Source organism: Elephas maximus, chromosome 3 (assembly GCF_024166365.1).
Source record: "Elephas maximus indicus isolate mEleMax1 chromosome 3, mEleMax1 primary haplotype, whole genome shotgun sequence".
NCBI lineage: Eukaryota > Metazoa > Chordata > Mammalia > Proboscidea > Elephantidae > Elephas > Elephas maximus.
In genome coordinates, this window is record NC_064821.1 from 97299197 (window position 1) to 97324112 (window position 24916).

A 24916-nucleotide genomic window follows, 5' to 3' on the forward strand; every position below is an offset into this window, starting at 1 on the left:
TCACCTGATCTTCGACAAAGGCCCAAAGTCCATTAAATGAGGAAAAGGCAGTCTTTTTTTAACAAATGGTGCTGGCAAAACTGGCTGTCCATCTGTTAAAAAAAAGAAACAAAACTCATACCTCACACCATACACAAAAACTAATTCAAAATGGATCAAAGACCTAAATATAAAACCAAAAACTATAAAGATCATAGAAGAAAAAACAGGATCAACACTAGAGGCCCTAATACACGACATAAATAAGATAGAAACCATAACTAACAATACACAAACATCAGAAGATAAGCTAGACAACTGAATCTTCTAAAAATTAAACACTTATGCTCATCAAAAGACTTCACCAAAAGAGGAAAAGGAAAACCTACAGAGTGGGAAAAAAATTTTGGCTATTACAAATCTGACAAAGGTCTAATCTCTGAAATCTATAGGAAAATCCAACATCTCTGCAACAAAAAGACAAATAATCCAATTAAAAAATGGGCAAAGGATATATGAACAGACCCTTCACTGAAGAAGACATTCAGGTGGCTAACAGACACATGAGGAAATGTTCCCAATCACTAGCCCTTAGAAAAATGCAAATCAAAAGTACAATGAGATATCATCTCACCCCAACATTACTAGCACAAATCAAAAAACAAAAAATAACAAATGTTGGAAAGGCTGTGGAGAGACTGCAACTCTTTAGCACTGATGGTTGGAATGCAAAATGGTACAGCCATTTTGGAAAACAATGTGGCGTCTCCCTAAAAAGCTGGAAATAGAAATACCATCTGATCCAGCTATCCCACTCTTAGGAATATATCCTAGAGACATAAGACATACGCACACCCATGTTCACTGCAGCATTACTTACAATAGCAAAAAGATGTAAACAACCTACGTGCCCACCAACAAATGAACGGATAAACAAACTAGGGTACACGTACCCAATGGGATACTATGCAATGATAAAGAACAATGATGAATCTGCAAAACATCTCACAACATGGATGAATCCAGAGGGCATTATGCGGCGTGAAATAAGTCAATCACAAAAGGACAAAAACTATATGAAAAGGTTTACACACAGAAAGAAACAATCTTTGTTGGTTACTAGGGAGGGGAGTGGTAGGGAAGGAAAAACACTAACTAGATAATAGATAAGTGGTAACTTTGGTGAAGGGTAAGACAGTGCACAATACTGAGGAAATCAACACAACTTGACCAAGGCAAAGTCACAGAAGTTTCACAGATACATGGAAACTTCCTGAGGGGCTGAATTACTGGGCTGAGGGCTGGGGACCATGGTCTCAGGGGACATCTAGCTCAACTGGCATAACACAGTTTAGAAAGAATATGTTCTATATCCTACTTGGGTGAGTACTGTCTGGGGTCTTAAAAGCCTGTGAACAGCCATCTAAGATACTCCATTGGTCTCAACCCATCTGGAGCAAGGAAGAATGAAGAAAACCAAAAACACAATGGAAAGATCAGTCCAAAGGACTAATGGACCACAACTACCACAGCGTCCACCAGACTGAGTCCAGCAGAACTAAATGGTGCTCTGACAGGGATCACAATAAAGGGTCCCGGACAGAGTTGGAGAAAAATGTAGAACAAAATTCTAACTCACAAAGGAAGACCAGACTTACTGGTCTGACAGAGACTGGAGAAACACCAAGACTATGGCCCCTGAATATCCTTTTAACTCAGTAGTGAAGTCACTCCTGAGGTTCACCCTTCAGCCAATGATTAGGCAGGCCCATAAAACAAAATGAGCCTAAAGGAGCACACCAGCCCAGGGGCAAGGATGAGAAGACAGGAGGGTACAGGAAAGCTGGTAATGGAGAACCTAAGATCAAGAAGGGGAGAATGTTAACACATCATAGGGTTGACAACCAGTGTCACAAAACAATTGTGTATTGTTTAATGAGAAACCAATTTGCTCCGTAAACCTTCTTCTAAAGCACAATAAAAAAAAATCAGTTTATTCTCTCTTAATGGTTATAAAATATTCTACTGAGTGAATGATTACAACATGCTTTGCAAACCCCTTTCATCATTCATTTGGCTCTCCCCATCTGGGAAACCCTAAGGGGCAGTTCTAGTCTGTCCTATAGGGTCTCTATGAGTTGGAATCGATTTGACGGCTTCTACAGAAAGTATTATGTAGAAAAAATGTAATTTTTAAAGGGAGAGATTGTAATAAGTTTTATGAACTTCATTTTTCAGTTTCACTAATATTTTGCAATATTCCTTGGAATAATTGCAGGCACCCTGACATATCACAAAGTTAAGAAAATGACTTTACTGGGGGAGATGACTGGCAGAAATGGACTAGTACTTTTCAGAGCCAAGCCTTGGTTCCTGAGGGTGGGAAAGTGAACACAACCAACCAACTGGGAGACTCCAAAGAGCCACCAATATCATCTTTCCACAAACTGCCTATTTACTCACTAATTGCAAGCTCTCTGCTGCCACCAAGGATTAAATCTTATTCACTGAATTATTCTAACTGTACAGCACATAAGAGATGAAAAAACAAAATAACCTCCCCCCAAAAAAGAAAGAATAAAAAGCTTTGTTGAATGAACAAAACTGACCGTGTGCTGTAAATAAGTTGAGAGCATCCAAGCAGATGACCACAAGTGAACAAATATTAGAGTACCCCCATAACTAGAAAGCAAAGAAAACCATATCCTTCTACCAACCACTATTTACAAAGCACCCACTACCCTCGAGGCCCTGAGCTAGGTGTTAGGGACACAGTGATGTATAACAGACACAAAGTCGCTGCCTCTAGTGCGCCCCATCATGCTGGGGAGACAGACAATAAAACATCTAATCTGAAGTGTTTTGACAAAGGGAAGCACATGGTGCTCATGGGAGCACACAGGGAGGAGACCAAACCTAAAGAAGTGTTATGCAAGCTGGAATCTAAAGAGCAGAAGTTTGCCAAGTGAAGAGGGAAGAGAAGATAGCCTATGAAGGAAGAACACCGTAAGCAGACACCCAGAGGCCAGCGAGATCAGTTTGAGGTTAAGGAAGCTTAAATTTGGGAGTAGCCAGAGATTGCAGAGATGGGCCAAGGCCAGATCATGAAGGGTATGAGAAGTTCTGTCGGCAAGTTTGGAATTTATTTTGAAGCCAACAGGAAGCCTGTAGGGAAGGGTGTTTGTACTGAGTTAGACTTGTCTAGCATCCCTATGTGGCAGTTCTACTCTGTCTTGTAGGGTCGCTCTGAGTCAAAATCAACTCGACACACACAACCACCAGCATTCTCTGGCTCCCCTGTATGCTAAGCTACCTAACACCCCTACCACAGGAACAGCTGGAGGGAGGATATTTTCAAGAGGCCTGCAAGGTCACCACCACCTGCCTACCCACCATCCCTATTTGGCCCAATCCCAACAACTCATCCTTGGGTGGGCCACAATTCCTAGCAAGAAAACGTTCCAAGCCCTTAGCGTTTGTCATGGATTGAATTATGTCCCCCCAAAAATGTGTGTACCAGTTTGGCTGGGCCATGATTCCTGGTATTGTGTGATTTTCCTATATGCTATAAATCCTGCCTCTATGATGTTACCGACAGATGGGCGGCAGCTGTGTTAGTGAGGCAGGACTCAATCTACAAGATTGGATTGTGTCTTCAGGCAATCTCTTGAGATATAAAAGAATAAGAGAGCAGAGAGACAAGGGGACCTCATGCCACCAAGAAAGCAGTGCTGGGAGTAGAGCGCATCCTTTGGACCCAGGGTCCCTGTGTGAAGGAGCTCCTAGTCCGGGGGAAGATGGATGAGAAGGCCGACACAGAGAGAAAGCCTTCCCCTGGAGCTAACACCCTGAATTTGGACTTTTAGTCTACTTTACTGTAACAAAATAATCTTCTCTTTGTTAAAGCCATCCACTTGTGGTATTTCTGTTATAACAGTATCAGATGACTAAGACAGCATTCTTGTACCCTGCACTTTTATCATCTCTCTGACCTGTCTGCAACCCTTCAATAGTTCCCCAGTGCTTAAGGGCAAAGTTGAAATTCCTCAGGCTGATATAAAAGGCCCACCATGATCTGGGCTCTGTAACTTCTCTTGCCACCCCCACAGGAAGCTTAGAGTCCAAAGAGACACAACCACCCACTTGTCCCAGGACCTGCCATGCTACTTCATACTGCCTCTTCTCATCTCTTCTCTGCCAAAATCCTACCTTTATTATGGGGTGGGGCTGGGAGGGAGCCTTCATATAGTCTCATACTTGTAATTAAATTTTCATACTATGTATCTTTATATTATAAAATATTTCTAACATACAAAAAAGCACAAAGAATGATAAAAGAAACACTGGTGTACCCATGCCACTTTTTCCAATCTTTTTAATGGTGTCATTCATAGCCTTTTGCAACTTGCCTTTTTTCACTTAACATTGTTCTGAGACTTATCCATGTCGATGCCTATAGATGTCATTCATCGTAAAAAACTGTACAGAGTTCCACATAACCGTACAGAGTTCCACATACGGATATACCACAATTTATCCATCTCCGGCTAATGGATATTTCAGCTGTTTCCAAATGCTTGCTCTTACAAGCAATGCTGCAGTGAATAATATTCTTCTGTACATCTCCTCATACATCCGTGAGTTGCTAGGAATATTTACCCAGGAGTAGAACTGCTGAGTCACAGGGTATGAGCATCTTCAAACTGTTTCCATTTGTGTACCAGTTCCATGTCTAAGTTCCTACTGCTCCACATCCCAAGTGGAGCCAGCCCGTCTAAGGGCAGAGCCAGAACTCAGCACTGTCACTTGCCCCCTGCCATCAAATCCTCCATAAATTAAAATTTTAAAATCTCCTCTTAAACAAAGTGACTTAATTTGTCTCAAGTTTGTAATGTCATCCGAAGACTTTCAAAAGGGACGCTATTACTTTTCATCATGGCATTAATATAGCACGTAATTGCATTTTCCCCAAGACTCTACAAGGTTTATCACCAAAGCTCAGAAGAATCAAACAAAACTTCGCATGCCTCACCAATAGTGTGCTCCTCCAACTTTCCAGGCAGCCACACACTCACCTGAGTTCTAGTGGTATATGGCAAAGAGTCAAAATGGCACGACACATACCATAGAGATCTGGATTGCTGCGGATATATAACCTCACAAAGTTTTTTCCTGGTATCGGCAAGAGAGACCCTTTTATTCTGTCAAAGATCTGGAAAACAACATAGCAGTAAGCCTACTGAAGGTTTTTTTTTTCTTTAAGTTTAATAAATTCAATTATTGTAAAATTGAAACTCGGTTATTAGCGCTTTCATAACGATAGTATTTTTCAAATGCTAATAGCCCTTTACTTTTATAAGATCATTTCCAGGATACAGAGGCTTTCATGTTATTATATGACACAGAAGAAACAAGTCCCCATCACATGTAAAAGGAAAGGTGAAACCAGTTTACAAACCTGGTAAGTGTCCACATCAAAGAACGTTTGATAGTATTCAAATGTCCAGAAGGGGGAGCTTTTCTTCTGTCCAGCAAGTAACTATTGGAGATAAACATAACGAACACAGAAGCAATTTCCTAATTCCAGCTGCACAGAGAAAGAGGGGGCTGACCTATCCAATGGAAAACCAAGACGTGGGAAAGACGAAGGACTTCTTCCTTCATAAACCAATTGTGCAATAACCACGCTTCATATAAAACAAGTATCATTTCTGAAATCACACCAAAAATCTCTTCTACTTAACAGCTTTGGCAAATCACTAGACTTCTCTCAGCCTTGTTGTTGTTAGTTGCCTTCAAGTTGATTGCGATTCACAGTGACCCCATGTGTGCAGAGCAGACCTTCTCAATAGGGTTTTCAAGGTTGTGACCTTTTGAAAGCAGATTGCCAGGCTTGTCTTTTGAGGTACCTCTGGGTGGGTTCGGACCACCAAACTTTTGGCTAGTAGTCGGGCTTTATCATGGATTCAATTGTGTCCCCCAAGATATGTGTGTTAATTTGGCTAGGCCATGATTTCCAGCATTATCTGGTTGTCCTACATTTTATGACTGTAATTTTCCTATGTGTTATAAATCCTAATCTCTGCCTGTGGTTAACAAGGCAAGATTAGATTATGTTAGAGAATTAGGGTGGGGTTGTAACACCCTTACTAAGGTCACATCCCTGATCCAATATAAAGGGAGTTCCCCTGGAGTGTGCCAGCACCACCTTTTATTTTACAATAGATAAAAGGCAAGGGAAGCCAGCATAGACTTGGCAGACCTCATACCACCAAGAAAGCAGCAGAGGGAGCACAGCGTATCCTTTAGACTCAGGGTTCCTACTTGGAGAAGCTCCTAGACCAGGAGAAGATTGATGACAAGGACCTTCCTCCAGAGCCAACAAAGACAGAAAGCCCTCCCCTGGAGCTGATGCTCTGAATTTGGACTGTAGACTACTAGACTGTGAGAGAACAAATTTCTCTTTGTTGAAGCCATCCACTTGCGGTATTTCTGTTACAGCAGCACTAGATGACTAAGACAGGTGTGGTCAGGCATCAACCATTTATTTGCCAGGGAGGAACAAGATCTACCTTATAAGGCTATAGGGAGGGGTAGATGAAATATCTTATATAATATGTATTACGTGCAAAGGGGTCCCTGAGTGGCGCAAACAGCTCATGTGCTTGGCTGCTGACTGAAAGGCTGGAGATTCAAGTCCGCTCAGGCACCTCAGAAGAAAGGCCTGGGCATCCGCATCTGAAAGGTCACAGCCTTGGAAGCTCTTTGGAGCACTTCTACTCTGCTATACTTGGGATCGCCATCAGTTGGAACTGACTTACAGCAACTTTTTTTTCTTGTTATGTACAATCATGTACACACACACACAGTAGGCAGTCAGCATAAACGTCCTTCCCTCCCCAACCCTGCAAGATCCTTACCACTATTACCACCTGAATTCCCAAAAATCTGATATTTTCATTCACTCTAAACTACTAGAAACTTAAAATATTACTGCTGTGACATAAAAACAAAAATTACAATTTAGAAGAAGCACATGAGAAGGGCCACACTTGTCCCAACAGCATGGCTCTTCAATGGTAGAAAACAGGCCCAGAACCAGGAATCCTGTCATTTTCAGATATCTGAAGAGGATTCATGTAGCAAAAGGTACAGACTGACTCTGAGTAGCTTTGCAGGACAAGTGCAGGTGCTATGAGCAGATATTTTTTGTTCATTGTAAAGGAAAAATCTTTACAATTAAAGTTGCCCAATAATGGCTTGGGCTGCTTTACACAGCAGTGGGCAACCATTTCCTGGAAGTATTCCAGTGCCATCTTTCTGACATCCCATGGACAGCATTATTATCTTGGAAGGGAAGAGGATGAAACAGAGGACACTAAAGGTTCCTACCAGCTCTAGTATTACAGATGCTGAGCACCGGAGACCCATATCCCATAACAGGCCACAGAATTCCATCACCATCATGCAATACTGGCAGCTTCTTCCCAATTACCCAGAAAAAATTAACAGACAAAATTAAGATAACCGATACAATTTTTCAATTTTAAGACTTTTTCCCCTATACATTTCTTCTTAAACTTTTGATGTCTGCTGTTGCTCACTATACTAATAATCACCCCTGCATCCTGAGGGTACCAGCCACTTTAATAAGCACTTAACATACATCAACTCCAAGGAATACAGAGGTGATGATCACAGGCTCCAGGCTCCTCAGCTTGAAGTCCCAGTCCGCTACCTGCCCACTGTGTGTCCTGGAGCAAGGTGTTTAAACTCTATGCCTCAGGCTTCTCATGTGTAAAATGAGGATAATAACAGTACCTGGTTCATAGGGTTGTGCTGAGGATTAAATGAGATAATCCAAGTAAAGAACATTAAATGGTGGCTGGTAGATATTAAAACACTGAATAAATATTAGTTATTGTGATGATAATGATGACAACATTCAATGTATCATTTTCTCATATTTTCAGATGAGGAAGCCCAGGCTTAGGGAAGTACCATACCCGAGACCACAAAGCTACTAGTACTGGCAGGACAAGGATTCAAACTCAGGTCTGTATGGTACCTAAGTCTGAGCTTTTGCCACAATATCTAGTATATGATAGTATCTAATTTAGCATAAAATTCAGTATTTAATTATTTTGATATTTCATGGAGTTTCACAAAGAGTATCTGGCATCCAAGAGCTACACTGTTTTAACACTGTGGGCCACTGCTATAAGCTGAGCACTCCTTTCATGCACTGCCAGCATGATTTCATTTATAAAATATTAATAGAAGTACATGAAAATATACCTCTGTGATCAAACACAGCCACCCGATATTGCAACCAGTTCAGAAACCCAGAAGTCTCCTTAGACGCCTCTTCCCCATTCCCCCTTTTCCCACCAAGTCCTGCTAAGCCCACCCCCTATACGACTGTGTCTAGCTCTAGTTCAGGCTTCATCACTTCTAGTCTGGACCATTTCAACAGTCTCCTACCTGGTCTTCTGGCCTCCAGTCCATCTCTCTCCAATCCATATTCCGTACACCCACCACATCTTAACTATATCTGGCTATACTGCTTAAAATCTATCAATAGCTCCTGCTGTTTTTTAGAATACAATTTGTACTCACTGGGTTGAGTTCTTGCCTATCTGGCCTCATCTCCTGTTTTCACCTATACTTTGCTCCTAGTATATCCAAGTTCTTAGTTTCCTGTCTGTACCATATTCCTTCATGCCTCTGTGATGTTACCCAAACCATTCCTTTTTTGCCTAGATCACCCTTCCTCACCTTCTTCCCCTGGCTAACTCCTACTCTTTCACCAAGACTCGTTTTAGCAAAAACAAAGATGAGGAGGCAGAAAGGGACAGGAAAACTGGACGAATGGACACAGAGAACCCAGGGTGTAAAGAGAAAGGGAGAGAGTGCTGACATATTGCAGGGATTGCAACCAATGTCATAAAACAATTTTTGTCTAAATTCTTGAATGAGAAACTAATTTGCCCTTGAGAACTTTCACCTAAAGCAAAAGGACTCATTTCAGTGTCATTGCCTCCAGGAAGCCTTCCCTAATTCCTTTTTGCTCCCACAACCCCGTGTTTCCCTCTACCACTGCACTTCCAACTTGTACTAGTGGTCTATTTGCAGTCTGTTTCTCCCACCAAGGCAGAGGCCATGTCTGATTTACCTCTGTGTTGTCACTGCTTGGCACTGAACCTGGCACACAATACACAGTGAATACATGCATGAATAAACTTAAAAAAAAATTAAGAAACAACACACTTGAAAGACAAATCGAACCTCAGTTTTGTCAGAGTCATCGTTTCCCAGTAACTCATCATCCTCTTCTCTCCCAGACCCTCTTGGTGGTCCTGGTTGACGCTTTGGGGTTTCACCAGGACCCTCAATGCTTATCGTGGTGTCATCTGGGTTTGCTGCTAAAGAATTGGCTGCATCACCAAATTCTGAAATCAGTTAGAGCACAAGGGCATCAGAGACTCTACCCACACTGGAAATGCTATACTTTTAATTTAAAGACAAGCTGTTCGAAATCAAGACCTGATGCATGCCACAGCATGGATGAAGCTTGACAACATCATGCTGAGTCAAATACGTCAGTCATAAATGGACAAACATTGTATGATCTCACTTACATGAAATACCTAGAACAGACCATACAAGAGAGATCAAAGTTTGTTAGTCGTAACCAGGAGCTGGGGTGGGGAGGGGAAAGAGCAAGTCATTGGTTAGGAAGCACTGGGTTTCTGCTCATGGTGATGGAAAAACTGGCAACAGGTATTGATGATGGTTGCACAACATGACTGATGTAATTGGTGTCACTGACTTGTATGTGTAAAAAAAAAGGTTGAACTGGCAAATGGATTATGGGTATTTTTACAACAATAAAAGAAGAAAAAAAATAACTAAAGACAAGCTGTTACAACCTCAGCTTTGCTACAGACCCTATCTGATATAAATGACAAATGGCTCTGAAAAAAAGTCTCGTCTAGAAATCAAGCTGACATAGAAAAATAATTAGACAACAAAAGAACTTGGAGTCAAACCTGGGTTTTAGTGCTGGCTCAGCTACTTACTAACTATAAGCCTGAATAAGTAACTTAACCTCCATCAGCCTCATTTTCTCATCTGTACAATGGGGAGAATAAAATTTACTTTAAAGACTTGGGAGAGTTAGAAATACTACCTACATAAAGTCCCCTGCAGAGCCTTTGTGGCATAGTGGTTAAGAGCTACAACTGCTCACCAAAAGGTCAGCAGTTTGAATCCACCAGCAGCTTCCTGGAAACCCTATGGGGCAGTTCTGCTCTGCTCTATAGGGTCGCTATGAGTAGGAATCAACTCGACAGCAATGGGTTTTGTTTGGTTTGGGTAAACTCCCCTGCAGAGTGCCTGTCCCCAGCCAGTACCCAATTTAAAGCTCTTCTTTGACTCAAGTTCAAAACATTTTAATGAAAGTTATTTTTCTAATAAGTCTTATGTAATCACTACAAAAAATATGGAGACAAAAATGAAAGTACAAACCACAAATAAAAATCACTCTTAGTCCCACCACACAAAGGCAAACACTAACATTTCGGTATATTTCCTTTTCTCTACATAGGGAGACTCATGCCAGTGGTTGTCATTCAACAAACCTTCACTGCATGCCTACGATGTGCCAAGTACTAAACTAGGATGTGGTAATATAACTTTGCATCCTGCATTGTGTACTGGCGATTACATAAAAACGATTCTTTCATATTGTAAGTCTCTGCAGTGCTTATTTACATGGCTTCATAATATTTGATCACCGGGAGAGGCGGAGGGCATAAATTACACAATTATTCCACTGTTATTGGATATTTGAATTGTTTCTAATTTTTTAATACAATAACACCATGAAGAATGTCTGGGTAGAGAAAGCCTCTTGGGTGAAAGCCTTATTGTTGTTGTTAGTTGCCGTCAAGTCAGCTGACTCACAGTGACCTCACATATGACATAATAAAATGGTGCATCATTGCTATGTTTGAGGCCATTGTTGAGGCTATTGTGTCAATCTCATTGAGGGATTCTCTCATTTTTGCTGAGCCTCTATTTTACCAACATAATGTTCTTTTTTAGTGACTGGTCTTTCCTAATGAGATGGATGAACACCTATCAACGCAAAGGTCAAAGGGAGCAAACCATTGAGCCATATTACTGAACTGCTTTTCGAAAGAACCTTACCTATTTATACCCACCAGCAACGACTGGTATTTGCTGTCCCTGGGCAGCCTAACATATGTCATTTAGCTGCTCTTGAATAAAATTCAGGGAATCTCTGAACCTTGGAAGGACTAAGCAAGGGTACCAGGAGGGCACCATTATAACACTACAACCACAGCACAAATCCTACAACTGGCATTAGAATGGGGCTTTTGGATAACTAAGCTCACTCTTATTGCCTCCTAGCTAAATGAGTAATTTTCCGGAAAGAGCCAAAATGACTGAAATTAATCAGGTGGCTGAGACATAACAATTACTCAACTACTCAAGCCTCTGTCTCCAATGTTTGGGCTGTTGAAGCAGCATGAGGCTCTGGAGTGGTATGGTCCTTTGTTCAAGTTGAGGCTCTAACACTCAGCAGCTCTGTGACGTTGGGCAAATTACTCCATATCTCTGAGTTTGTTTCTTCGAATATAAAATATAGATAACACCTACCACACAGAGATATTCTGAGAATAATATGAGGTAATATTGTTACAAAAAAAAAAAACTAAACCCATAGCCATTGAGTTGATTCCAACTCATAGTGACTCTACACTACAGAGTAAAAGTGCCCCATAGGGTTTACAAGGAGCACCTGGTGGATTTGAACTGCCGACCTTTTCATTAGCAGCTATAACTCTTAAGCACTACACCACCAGGGTTTCCAATATTGTTATAAAAAAAAAAATTTTTATACCTACTATTTATTAACTAGTCAGGGCACTGACATTTAAAAAGATGGTTACAACTTTGCCTGAGGCAATCAGGCCAAAGAAAATATACTTAAGTTACATATTTAAAAAGCAGTAGTTTACCAAGGTGAAAGGAGAGAGTGCCACATTAGAGGTACAAAGGCCAAAGGGGTTCAAAGGAAGATGATAACTCATCTAGGTGACAGGATCAAGAAAGGCTTCTCAGAGAAGATGCAATTTGAGAAGAACTGGCTTGGTGGGAATGACATCTCAGGCAAGGGGAATGGGATGAGCAAGTCCCAGAAGACAGTGAGTGTGTTCGTGTCTAAGGAAAGCAGATGGAATAGGGTGGTCGGAGTGCAGGGTGTATATAACTCTAACGTGATGACTCTCCACACATTCTGCTTTTTATATTAGTGATTCTTGTCCATCTCAGCTCCTTAAGGGCAAGACTGGTGTGTTTCTTATTTCTGCCATCAACATAGTCTGGTTCTCCATCCGGTGCCATTTTTGCCTCTGTTCTTCCCCTAACATTCTTCTACCTAAGGGTCCTGACCTCCACTTTTTCATCTGACCAACACTACCATTCCTCCTTGAAGAAGCCTTCCATGACCACCATAGCAACTACATTCACTTCTAAAGGCAAAAGTCCTTTACAGTTTATAAAGTCCTATGTGATCTGACTCCTGCCTCCTCTCAAGCCTTATCTTATGCCAGCCGCCGCCATCATCTGTGCCCTGGTAGACTGGCCTTCCTTCAATTTCTTGGGGAAAAAAACAATTCCTCCTTCCTCCGGGACTTTGCATGTGCGTTTTTTATTCTGTACTCCTAGGTAAGGTGGTCAAGGAAGGCCTCTCTAATGAAATAAGATTTGAATAGAACAAGGGAGCAGGCCATGTCATGGCTATCTGGAGGAAGAACATTCCAGACAGAAAGCTGGCATAAAAGCCCTAAGCTGTGAGTGTACTTGCTATATAGGAACAACAGTGACAAAGCCTGTTTATGACTGGGGCAGAAAGAGTGAGGGTGAGAGCAGCAGGTAATGAAATCACAGCCAATGGATAACCAGATCACATATGATCTTGTAAGTCACAGAAAGGGTTTTCACTCCAAGCAAGATGGGAATCACTGAAAAGTTTTTGAAAGAATAATATGATCTCACTTAGTTTCAAAAGAACTACTCTAGCTGCGGAGTAAAGTATCGACTGTAGTGGGGCAGGGGAGGAAGCAGGGTGACCAGTAAGGTGAGGGCTATAATCCACACAAAAGGAGCCCTGGTGGACCCGTGGTTAAAGCACTCAGCTGCTAACCAAAAGACTGGCTATGTGAATCCACCAGCCACTCCACAGCAGAAAGATGTGGCAGTCTGCGTCTATAAAGATTACAGCCTTGGAAATTCTATGGGGCAGTTCTATTCTGCCCTATAGAGTCGCTATGAGTCAGAATCAACTCTATGGCAACAGGTTGGATACGAGTATAATTCAGGCAAAAGGTGATGGTGACCTTGAGCGTGGAGGTAGTAGAGACTGTGGGAAGTGGTCAGATACTAGGTGTGTTTTGAAGATGGAGCTGACAGCATTTACCAATGATTTCTCTTTACACTTCCTATCTCCAGATAGTAGAGGGGCAGCACAGGCTGAGGAACTGGTCTGCCTGGGTTTAAATCCTGGCTTTACCACTTACTAAAAGTGACTTTTAGGAAAATTACTTAATTTTTCTGTGTCCCAGTTTCCTCGTTGGTAACAAGGATAATAAAGTACCTACTTCATAAAGTTGCTCTGAGGATTAAATGAGTTAATACTTAAAAAGCACAGTAGCAGCCTGGTCCTGGTACAACAACAGACACATAGACCACTGGAACAGAACTGAGAATCCAGACATAAATCCATCCACATATGAGCAGCTGATATTTGACAAGGGCCCAAAGTCTGTTAAATGGGGAAAAGACAGTCTCTTTAACAAATGGTGCTGGCATAACTGAATAACCATCTGCAAAAGAATGAAACAAGACCCAAAGCTCACACCATGCACAAAAACAAACTCAAAATGGATCAAAGACCTAAATATAAAATATAAAATGATAAAGATCATGGAAAAAAAAATAGGGACAATGCTAGGAGCCCTAACACATGGCATAAACAGTATACAAAACATTACTAACAATGCAGAAGAGAAACTAGATTAACTGAGAGCTCCTAAAAATCAAACACCTATGCTTATCCAAAGACTTCACCAAAAGAGTAAAAAGATTACCTACAAACTAGGAAAAATTTTTTAGCTATGACATTTCCGACCAGTGTCTGATTTCTAAAGTCTACGTGATACTGCAAAAACTCAACTACAAAAAGACAAATAGCCCATTTAAAAAATGGGCAAAAGATATGAACAGGCACTTCACTAAAGAAGACATTCAGGTAGCTAACAGATACATGAGGAAAGGCTCACAATCATTAGCCATTAGAGAAATGCAAATCAAAACTACAATGAGATTCTATCTCACTCCAACAAGGCTGGCATTAATCCAAAAAACACAAAATAATAAATGTTGGAGAGACTGGAACACTTAGACACTGCTGGTGGGAATGTAAAATGGTACAACCACTTTGGAAATCCATTTGGCTTTTCCTTAAAAAGCTAGAAATAGAACTCCCATACAATCCAGCAATCCCACTCCTTAGAATATATCCTAGAGAAATAAGAGCCTTTACACGAACAGATATATGCACGCCCATGTTCACTGCAGCACTGTTTACAATAGCAAAAAGATGGAAGCAACCAAGGTGCCCATCAACGGATGAATGGATAAATTATGGTATATTCACACAATGGAATACTACACATAGATAAAGAAAAATGATGAATCTGTGAAACATTTCATAACATGGAAGAATCTAGAAGGCATTATGCTGAGTGAAACTAGTCAGTTGCAAAAGGACAAATATTGTATGAGACCACTATTATAAGAACTCGAAAAGTGGTTTAAACAGAGAAGAAAATATTCTTTGATGGTTACAAGAGGGGAGAGGGAGGGAGGAAGATGGGTTTTCACTAATTCGACAGTAGATACGAACTATTTTAGGTGAAAGGAAAGACAACACACAATACAGGAGAGGTCAGCACAACTGGACTAAACCAAAAGCAAAGAAGTTCCCTGAATAAACTGAACACTTTGAAGGCCAGTGTAGCAGGGGCGTGGGTTTGGGGACCATGGTTTCAGGGGACATCTAGGTCAATTGGCGTAATAAAATCTATTAAGAAAACATTCTGCATTCCACTTTGGAGAGTGGTGTCTGGAGTCTTAAACACTAGCAAGCAGCCATTCAAAATGCATTGATTGGTCTCAACTCACCTGGAGCAAAGGAGAATGAAGAACACCAAAGTCACAAGGATATTATGAACCCAACAGGCAGAAAGGGCCACATAAACTAGAGACTACATCAGCCTGAGACCAGAAGAACTAGACAGTGCCCGGCTATAACAGATGACTGCCCTGATAGGGAACACGACAGAGAACCCCTGAGGGACCAGGACAGCAGTGGGATGCAGACCTCAAATTCTCATAAAAAGACCAGACTTATTAGTTTGAGACTAGAAGGACCCCGGAGGTCATGGTCCCCAGACCTTCTGTTAGCCCAAGACAGGAACCATTCCCAAAGCCAACTCTTCAGACAGGGATTGGACTGGACTATGGCACAGAAAATGATACTAGTAAAGAGTAAGCTTCTTGGATCAAGTAGACACATGAGACTATGTGGGCAGCTCCTGTCTGGAAAGGAGATAAGAGGGCAGGGGGTCAGAAGCTGGCTGAACGGACACAAAAATAGAGAGTGGAGGGAAGGAATGTACTCTCATTAGAGGGAGAGAAACTAGAAATACACAGCAAGGTGTATGTAAGTTTTTATATGAGAGACTGACTTGGTTTGTAAACTTTCACTTAAAGCACAACAAAAATTTAAAAAATTTAAAAAAAAAAAAAAAGCACAGTACCCGACATACACTAAGTTCTGTGTAAACGTTTCCATCACCTGTCATTTTGTTGTCCTGTGGCGGCCTGCGTGTTGCTATGATGCGTGAAGCTATACCACTGGTATTTCAAATACCAGCAGGGTCACCCATGATGGAAAGGTTTCAGTGGAGCTTCCAGACTAGACAGAGTAGGAAGAAAGGCCTGCCAATCTGCTTCTAAAAATTAGCCAACGAAAACCCATGGATCACAACAGAGTATTGTCTGATCTAGTGTTGGAATATGTGCCCCTAGGTTGGAAAGCACTCAAAATACACAGTGGTCATGACAGTGGAGTCAGGCACACAAACGATCTTGAAGATGAAGCAGGACCAGGCAACTTTTTGTTCTGTTGTACATGGGGCTGCCCATAAGTGGGAGCCAACTCAACAACAACAAATGTAAATCTTTATTTAAGATAAATAAGCATTTCTCAATCCCTGGCCCAGGTCAGGTTCTGGGTTATAAGTTCTAACATCCCCCTGAACTCTTCCTCCAGCACTTTCATAGTCTGTAGATCTATATCTGAATGATCACTGAACAAATGAATGTCTCCCTCTCTAGACTAAGAGCTTCGTAAGAGCAGAAACTGTTTTGTTCTCTCTTCTATCCCTGAAAACTAAAACAATTGCCTGGTTCATGGTCATATTCATGAGATTCTTGTTGACTCAATGAAAGAATGACCCAATCATATTTTATTGTAACTACTTCTTTACAAGGAGCCCTGGTGGTGCAGTGGTTAAGCGGTTGGCTACTAAGGAAAGATCGATGGTTCAAGCCAACCAGCCACTCCCCAGGAGAAAGATGGGACAGTCTGAGTCTGCTCCTGTAAAGATTTACAGCCTTGGAAATCCTATGGGGCAGTTCTACTATGTCCTATAGGGTTGCTATGAATCTGAATAGACTCAAGCGCAACAGGTTTGGTTTGGTTTATCTGTTTACACTTTAATCTACTCCACCAATATATAAGCTTCTCCTTTATCTTTTTATCTCCAGTATTTAGTACAATTTCAAGGGCAGAGTAGATGCTTAATAAATTTTGAACTAAAGCAAGAATGGTAATGTAATCACTGTACTAAATTTATGATCATACCTACCACCAACCTGAAAAAAGAAAAGCTGGCATGCACAGAAAAAACTTGAGCATGGCCAACATTCTTTTAGCAAGATTTTTGAAATAATTTTCTTTACTGTATGAGCCAGTATAGCAATGAAAATCTGTTGCTATGATTGTCGAAATAGGAATCATAAACATAAAGGTGAGCACGCAACTGATGTACCTTCAAACTGCAAGTCATCTACAGCTGCCATTTAGCCAGTGGGTCTTCGACCAATTATTAAGAAGAAACTTTGTAGGAACTAAAAAGAAAAAATAGATAAGCTTAACATAATAACAAGATAAAATACCCGCAAACAAATCTAATTTCACCTTTAGAAAACGTACTGCTTTCCCTTGCCTCCTTTTTCAGTGGGGTTTGACAGGTTTACATAAACAATCACTTAGCGTCAGATATCATTAAAACTACTCTAGAAAAGAAAGAAAAAAAAAAGGAACCCTGGCAGCTAAAAGTTTTATCCAATCTCACAGCCTGAGTGTTTAGAAACCAGGGGCTAAATGCAGTCAGGAGACGGGAGAATAAGAATGGGAAGGCTGAAGTTGGGAGAAGGTGACTAAAGCGACAGTAAAGAGCAAAGGCAGTTCAGCCTAGCCAGTGGTTAAGGGCACAGGCTCTGGGGTCAGACAGACCTGGGTTTGACTCCCGATTCTGCTGCTTCTCGCTGCGTGACTGTGGGCTCCTCGGGGCCTCAGTTTTCTCATCTGTAAAATGGGTTCATAATGGTACCTACTAACACGGCTGTTGGGACTATTAAATGAGACAGTGCATGTAAGGCGCTGAGCGAAGAGCTAAGCAATTAGTCTGCGCTGTTAAGTGTTGGGGACCACGCAGCCTAGGGCACCACGAACCCAGGTAGGTCTGGGAAAAAGCTCCCCCGGAAGCCAAGGCAATAGTTTAGGGAGACGAGCTGGGCCACAGCTGCCCGGCCCAGGTGTTCCCGCGTCCTCTCTGTACCAGGCCGGCCCCGCAGGCCCGGCCGCCTTACCTTGCGGGGCTCAGCGTCATGCGGGGCTCAGCGTCCTGTGGGTCCGGGAAAGGTTAGGGCCTCGGTTGCTCGGCGCCAGTTCCGGTGCCACCAAGTTGCCGGAACCCGGAGATCCGGGGAGCGGAGCTTCTCCACCTCCTCCGGACAGAGCCACGCCCCCTTAAAGAGGCAGTAGCACCCAGAGCAGAAGCTTCGGGAGCTTCAGAGAGCAGAGGCCTTCAGAGCCCGCTCGCTCCTTCGCCTCTCCCGGGGGGAAGTGCATGTTCTTAAAGAGACAGGAGCAGCTTAGGCGGAGAGGCAGGTCTCTCAAGAGGGTCCAGCTCTGTAGGCTTCGCTCCGGTTGGCGCGCAGAATTCTTTCCAAAAGTGCTGGGTTTTCTTATCGTTTGTTTATACCTCTTATGGAAATTTATAAATAGCGTAGTTAAAGACGAATGTGAAAACAAAACAAACAAAAAAGCCACCAGTGTCACCACCACCTTTTTGGCCGTAAAAATTTATTTAACCAGTGAGGGAGCGAATGAGTCAATTACTTCCCGAGTTTGTGAATGGATGATTGAGGGCAGGATAACGTCCGTTCGTCTGAGCACCCTCAGGAGTCAGAACAGGCCCAGCACTTAAGTTCATGTCAGTCCTGGGAGCGTTCGCCTTAGGGATAGACACAACGTACCTCCCCAGGGCACCTGACCGCCATTTCGAATAGAAAAGACACCCAATAAACAAGAGTGGCGTTTCACTGAGTACACCTGATGAGAAACGTTTTGCCCATACCTTCTGTTTTTTACCTGGTTAACACCAGTACAACCCTCCAGGCTTTTCTCTTTTGTTTTTGTAATTTAATTTTGTTGTTGTTGAGAATATACACAGCAAAAATACACCAGTTCAACCGTTTCTACATGTACAATTTCAGTGACATTAATTACATTCTTCAAGTTGTGCAACCATCCTCACCCTCCTTATTTGAGTTGTTCCTCCCCTGTTAACATACACTCACTGCCCCCTAAGGTTTCTATCTAATCTTTTCAGTTGCTGTTGTCACTTTGACAACTTCAATCTTATCATGATGTTGCTTATTGGTCCAGTTGTGAGGGTTTTTGTTTTCTTTATGTTGAGGTGTAATCTATACTGAAGCCTGTGGTCTTTGATCTTCATTAGTAAGTGCTTCAAGTCCTCTTCACTTTCAGCAAGCAAGGTTGTGTCATCTGCATAACGCAGGTTGTTAATGAGTCTTCCTCCAATCCTGATGCCTAGTGCTTCCTCATACAGTCTAGCTTATCAAATTATTTGCTCAGCATACAGACTGAATAAGTATGGTGAAAGAATACGAGCCTAACACACACGTTTTCTGACTTTAAGCCACAAAGCACTCCCATGTTCTGTTTGAACAATTGCCTCTTGGTCTATGTACACGTTCCTCACGAGCACAATTAAGTGTTTTGAAATTCCCATTCTTCGCAATGTTATCCATAATTTGTTATGATCCACACAGTTGAATGCCTTCACATAATCCATAAAACACAGGTAAACATCTTTCTGGTATTCTCTGCTTTTAGCCAGGATCCTTCCGACATCAGCAATGATATCCCTGGTCCCACGTCCTTTTCTGAATGTGGCTTGAAATTCTGGCAGTTCCTTGTTGATGTACTGCTGCAACTCCTCTTGAGAGATCTTCAGCAAAATTTTACTTGTGTGTGATACTGATATTGTTCAATAATTTCCACATTCTGTTGGATCACCTTGTCTTTGGAATAAGCATAAATATGGATCTCTTCCAGTTGGCCAGGTAGCTGTCTTCCAAATTTCTTGGCATAGATGACGAGTGAACACTTCCAGTGCTGCATCCGTTTGTTGAAATATCTTAATTGGTATTCTGTCAATTCCTGGAGCCTTGTCCTTCACCAGTATCTTCAGTGAAGCTGGAACATCTTCCTTCAGTACCATCGGTTCTTGACCATATGCTACAACCTGAAATGGTTGAATGTTGACCAATTCATTTTGGTACAGTGACTTTTTTGATGCTTCCTGCATCATTCAGTATTTTGCCCACAGAATACTTCAATGTTGCAACTTAAGGCTTGAATTTTTTCCTCAGTTCTTTCAGCTTGAAAAATGCTGAGCGTGTTCTTCTCTTTTGATTTTCTATCTCCAGATCTTTGCACATTTCAATACTTTACTTTGTCTTCTTGAACCATCCTTTGAAGTCTTCTCTTCAGTTCTTTTACTTCACCATTTCTTCTGTTTGATTTAGCTACTCAGCATTTAAGAGCAAGTTTCAGAGGCTCTTCTAACATCCATTCTGGTCTTGCATCCTTTGCCTAGTACATACCTGCAAAAAGTTTAGGAGCAGTAAGCCCCTCTTATCAGTTAAGGTGGTGGGCACCCTGCTGAAATCCAAGTTCCCAGACACCAGCCAAAGGTCAACATTACAAGCAAGCCTTTCAAAAAACACAGTCTCAGGCCTGCTGTGTTCCTCTTTCTGCATACATGGCTTACTATTATCCTGTCTACTGTGGTCTTATCCTAAGTGATCATATCTATAAAATCATAGTTTGGCTCTGCTCTTATGTGTTGTTTTTTTTTTATTATTATAAATTGAAATAAATACAAAACTTAAAAATTATAATACAAAAGTTAATGTGTGGTTTGGCAATTCCTTAAAAAGTTAAACACAGAATTACCATATGATCCAGCAATTTCATTCCTATGTATGTGGCAAGAGAATTGTAAGCAGAGAATCAAACAAATACTTATATACCAATGTTCACTGCAGCATTATTCACAACAGCCAAAAGGTGGAAAAGCCCAAGTGTCCATCAACAGATGAATGGATAAACAAGATGTGGTACATACATACCAAAGGAGTATTATTCAGCCATAAATAGAAATGAAATCCTGATACATGTTATGACATGGATGAACATTAAAGACATTATGCTGAATGAAATAAATCAGACACAAAAGGACAAATATTGCATGATCCCACTTATATGAAATGTCTAGAATAGGAAAATGCATAGAGACAGAGAGTAGATTAGTAGTTACTATGGGCAGGAGGGAAGGGAAAATGGGGAGTTAATGCTTAGTGGTATAAGCGGAAAAGTTTCAAACAGGAGGCACTCATGTCATATGTAAGAATGACGGGGCCAACGTACATTCTCAGGAATGAAAACGTTAGGATGTAGACCATTTGTTTGTGGGAAGAATGTGTCAAGATGTAAACAATTTTTTCCAGGGAAAAATGTGTTCATGGCTGTAATCACGTATAACCGAACTGGCTGGTGCCACTCATGTAGGTGGTAACTCACTCCCTCCTAGCCAAGTGGCTGAATTTTACATTCTAAAGGACTTCAAGCTGAAGCTGACCTTATCTATAATCAAACCATTAACCCTCCATCTTTCCTTCGTTCTCTATGTATATAGATCCTTCTCTCCACTTGAACTGCAAGTGCTTTGTATTTTACTTAGCACTGCCCAGCTCAAGCTATTATTCCTCAATAAAACTCCTTTTCTTTCACTCCAAAAGAGTATGAGATTTTCTTCTTTGACATTTCTGGTGTCAGGAACAGGATTTTGAAGGTGCATTATCTTTGATGATTCCCTGGGGCATTGGACATGAGGATGGTACCTGCTGAGCCATTTTGGGTTATTTCTGCCAATTCTCAACAATCATTTAAGGTAAAAAACTTCTCAGTTTCAAGCTCCACTCCATTGTGGTGATAGCTCTTTGAGTTTTATTTTGGATTTGTTTGGTTCTTGCAAGTAAAAGTTTGTTATTTCTGTCATTATAAAATGGGGAATGCTGTGTTTAAAGGAGACTTGAAGCCAACTTATGGGACTTCTGATCAGTACATGAACAAGCATTATGGTTCCTTATCATGCATGTTCATGCCTGTCTGGTTTAACACCACTCAAGGCAGTTTGAAAAATCAGTGGCCACTTTGGAGTTCTTTTGATCTCTCTAAATTAACTTTTCTGGGCAGTAAGTTAGAGAACCGAGGCCCCCAGATTAACTGTTCCAGTGGGATGCCTAATTTGGTTGGTATATTGAGGTCTTTAAAAGACATCAAGACAGTAAAATTGCTTCCCTATAGGACATTGTCTCCAAATTAACTTAGCAGAATAAAGAATTACAATATCAAATTTCAGCTCCTACCTCTTCTCTTCTCCTGCCAGCTGCTACCACTTTATACCCTTCTTTGTCTTCCTACTCCTCTGATAACATTTTATCTGAACTTCCCGTTTCCCCTATAAAACCAGCAAATAAACTGTTCTAGTTATCCAGTGCTGCTATAACAGAAATATCACAAGTGGATGGTTTTGGCAAACAGGAAATTACTATCTCACAGTTTAGGAGGCTAGAAGTTCGATATCAGAGTGCCAGCTCTAGGGGAAGACTTTCTCTCTCTGTTGGTTCTGGGGGAAAAGGTCCTTGTCATCAATCTTCTCCTGGTCTGGAAGCTTCTCACCACAGGGACCCTGGATCCAAAGGACACACTATGCTCCTGGCTCTCCTTGCTTGTTGGTAATGAGGTCCCTCTTCTCTCTCCTCAATTCTCTCTTTTATATCTCAAAAGGGATTGACTCAAGATAAAACCTAATCCTTTAGATTGAATCCTACCTCATTAACATAACTGTCTCTAATCCTGCCTCATTAATATCATAAAGGTTAGGATTTATAACACATAAGATAATCACATCAGATCAGAAAATGGTGGACAACCCACACAATACTGGGAATCATGGCCTAGACAAGTTGATACGCATTTTGGGGGGACACAATTTGATTCATAACATAAACCCTTACTCAAAATGCTCTTTAAAATTTGTCTCAGCAGTGATGCCAAAGATTCCCCTCATATCACTTTTGCCCTGTGAACATGCTCAGAATTCTGTAGCATCGTGAAAGATTTTCCTGAACTCCATGCGGACCCCTATAGATTTTCTAAGAATTTTAAATTCTTGTTGAAGCCCATCACCGTGGGCTCCCCAACTTCTATCAGCTTGTTCACATGATTACTGATCCAGGGGAAGCCCAACTACAGCTAGAACAGGCAGAAAGGAAAGGCCCCAAGGACAGTTTAGCCTTAAAGATTGATAAAATGGCCACCAAGCTGTTGGAAGACTCTCGTGCCATGAGTAAACAATTGCTAGAGGTTATCCCAAAGGTCTTCCTTCCAGTGATTGACTGGACTAAAACTCACTCCTGTAAACAAAATAATGATGAAAGTGTTTATGATTATCAGACTCAGCTACACCAGAAGTTTTCTGAACACTCTGTCTTCACTTTGTGCCTTGTGCCTCCAGCGCTTTCAGTGCTGTTTTCATACCTGGCTTTAAACCTGAGAGCTCAGCCTTAGTAAAGAGATATCAATTAGACTGGGAGACAGCTCCTATTGTTGAGCTAATCAACTTAGCTTACAAAATTTCCCAGATGCTTGAAGCCAAAAGGGTTTCCAAGGCTAATAAATTAATGGCCCTTCATTTGCAACAATTACAATCTCCCAGTCAAAAGAAAAATGCTAAACTTTCCAATGGCACAAAGGCAGGTGTTTGTCACTATTGTAAAAAACCTGGCCATTGGAAAAAAGAGGGCTATAAGTTAAAAAAATAAATAAATAAACAAATGATTGACATAGCCCCTCCTTTAAAAAAAATCCTACAATCTGATTGAGAATGAAGAGGCTCCGGGGACAAAACAGGTACTTTTCCAGTTGTTGCTCTTAATCCATGAGGAGAGGCTACTTTATTTATTAATGGAGAACCTTGCCAATTTTAATTGACACTGGAACCACCCTGTCGCTATTAACCCCAGCTGTTTACAAAAGCCCCTACCTCGAAGTACTAAAACCTCAAAAGGTCATCATCAGTCAGGAACAAAGATTGATTCATCCGCAACCTGTTCTGATATCTCTTGGTCCTAGTGAAGATTTACAGCTTTTCTTTGTTGCATTCTTATACCCCTGTCAATATACTGGGAAGAGATTTTTTTTTATCCAAATGGCATGTCCATTTACAATTTAATGAAAAAGGGAAATATTATTGACCCTGCATGATATCCCTAAGCCAATGGAGACAGGCTATGAATTAGACAATATTTAGGAAGAAGAAGCCACTTGCTATATGCAAGTGCTTGTCAGACCTCTCTAAAATTCAGTTCAGCCTAGCCCTCTCCCTTCTGACATCTTTCCCCTAGTTCCTGAAACCTTATGAACCACCACATCCACATATGTAGGTTGAGTTTTGTCAGCTCAGCTGATTAAAATTCAAATAGATGTACCTAGACCTCTGCCCAAAATTCCCCAGTATCCACTCAAACAAGAAGCAAAAGAAAGACTAGCTTCCTTTCTAAAGGTTTAATTGTCCCTTGTGCCAGCTTTTGTAATACTCCTGTTCTTCCAGTTAAAAAACCAAGTATTAGGGGCTAGAGATTTGTTCAAGATTTGCATTCAATCAACCATATTGTTATTCCTAGATTCCCAGTAGTCCCTAGCCGTCATTTATTACTTTCCAATGTGGGTTAATGTTCCTTCAGATGCTACTCATTTTACAGTTGTGGATCTTTGCAGCACCTTTTTCAATATTCCTGTGTGCATTCTAAAAGTCAATATTTGTTTGCGTTTACCTGGGAAAATCAACAATTAACCTGGACTGTAATGCCCCAAGGATTTACTTATTTTTCTCGAATTCCACGTGCAGATTTGCAGCTTTTACAGTTTACAAACAAATCCACATTGTTGTAGTACATCAATGATTTGCGAGTTTACTCAACTTCCCAGCAGGTATACCTTGACTACAGAGTAGATTTATTAAAACATCTGGATGCTGGTGGACATAAGGTTTCCAAACAAAAATTACAATTATCTCAGCCTTCTGCTAAATATTTGGGCCACCTAATTTCTGCAGAA

General features: G+C 41.2%; 1 protein-coding gene across 3 annotated transcripts in view; it reads right to left on the reverse strand.

Annotated features, from left to right (window-relative positions):
* YIPF1 (Yip1 domain family member 1) overlaps positions 1-18167 on the reverse strand; it is a 40795-nt gene extending 22628 nt beyond the window's left edge. The window contains exons 1-6 of one of the 3 annotated variants that reach the window (XR_007516653.1): positions 18013-18167; positions 17657-17728; positions 17190-17268; positions 9268-9431; positions 5438-5518; positions 5104-5191 (exon numbers count right to left, since the gene is read on the reverse strand). Coding sequence is in view for 2 of the 3 variants with exons in the window: in XM_049879309.1 (XP_049735266.1) it covers positions 5104-5191; positions 5438-5518; positions 9268-9431; positions 17190-17220 (364 nt within the window). In the remaining variant the exon portion in view is untranslated. The remainder of the gene's footprint in view (positions 1-5103; positions 5192-5437; positions 5519-9267; positions 9432-17189; positions 17269-17656; positions 17729-18012) is intronic. The other 2 variants (XM_049879309.1, XM_049879310.1) reach the window with 2 other exon arrangements.
* Positions 18168-24916: the final 6749 nt, after the last annotated feature.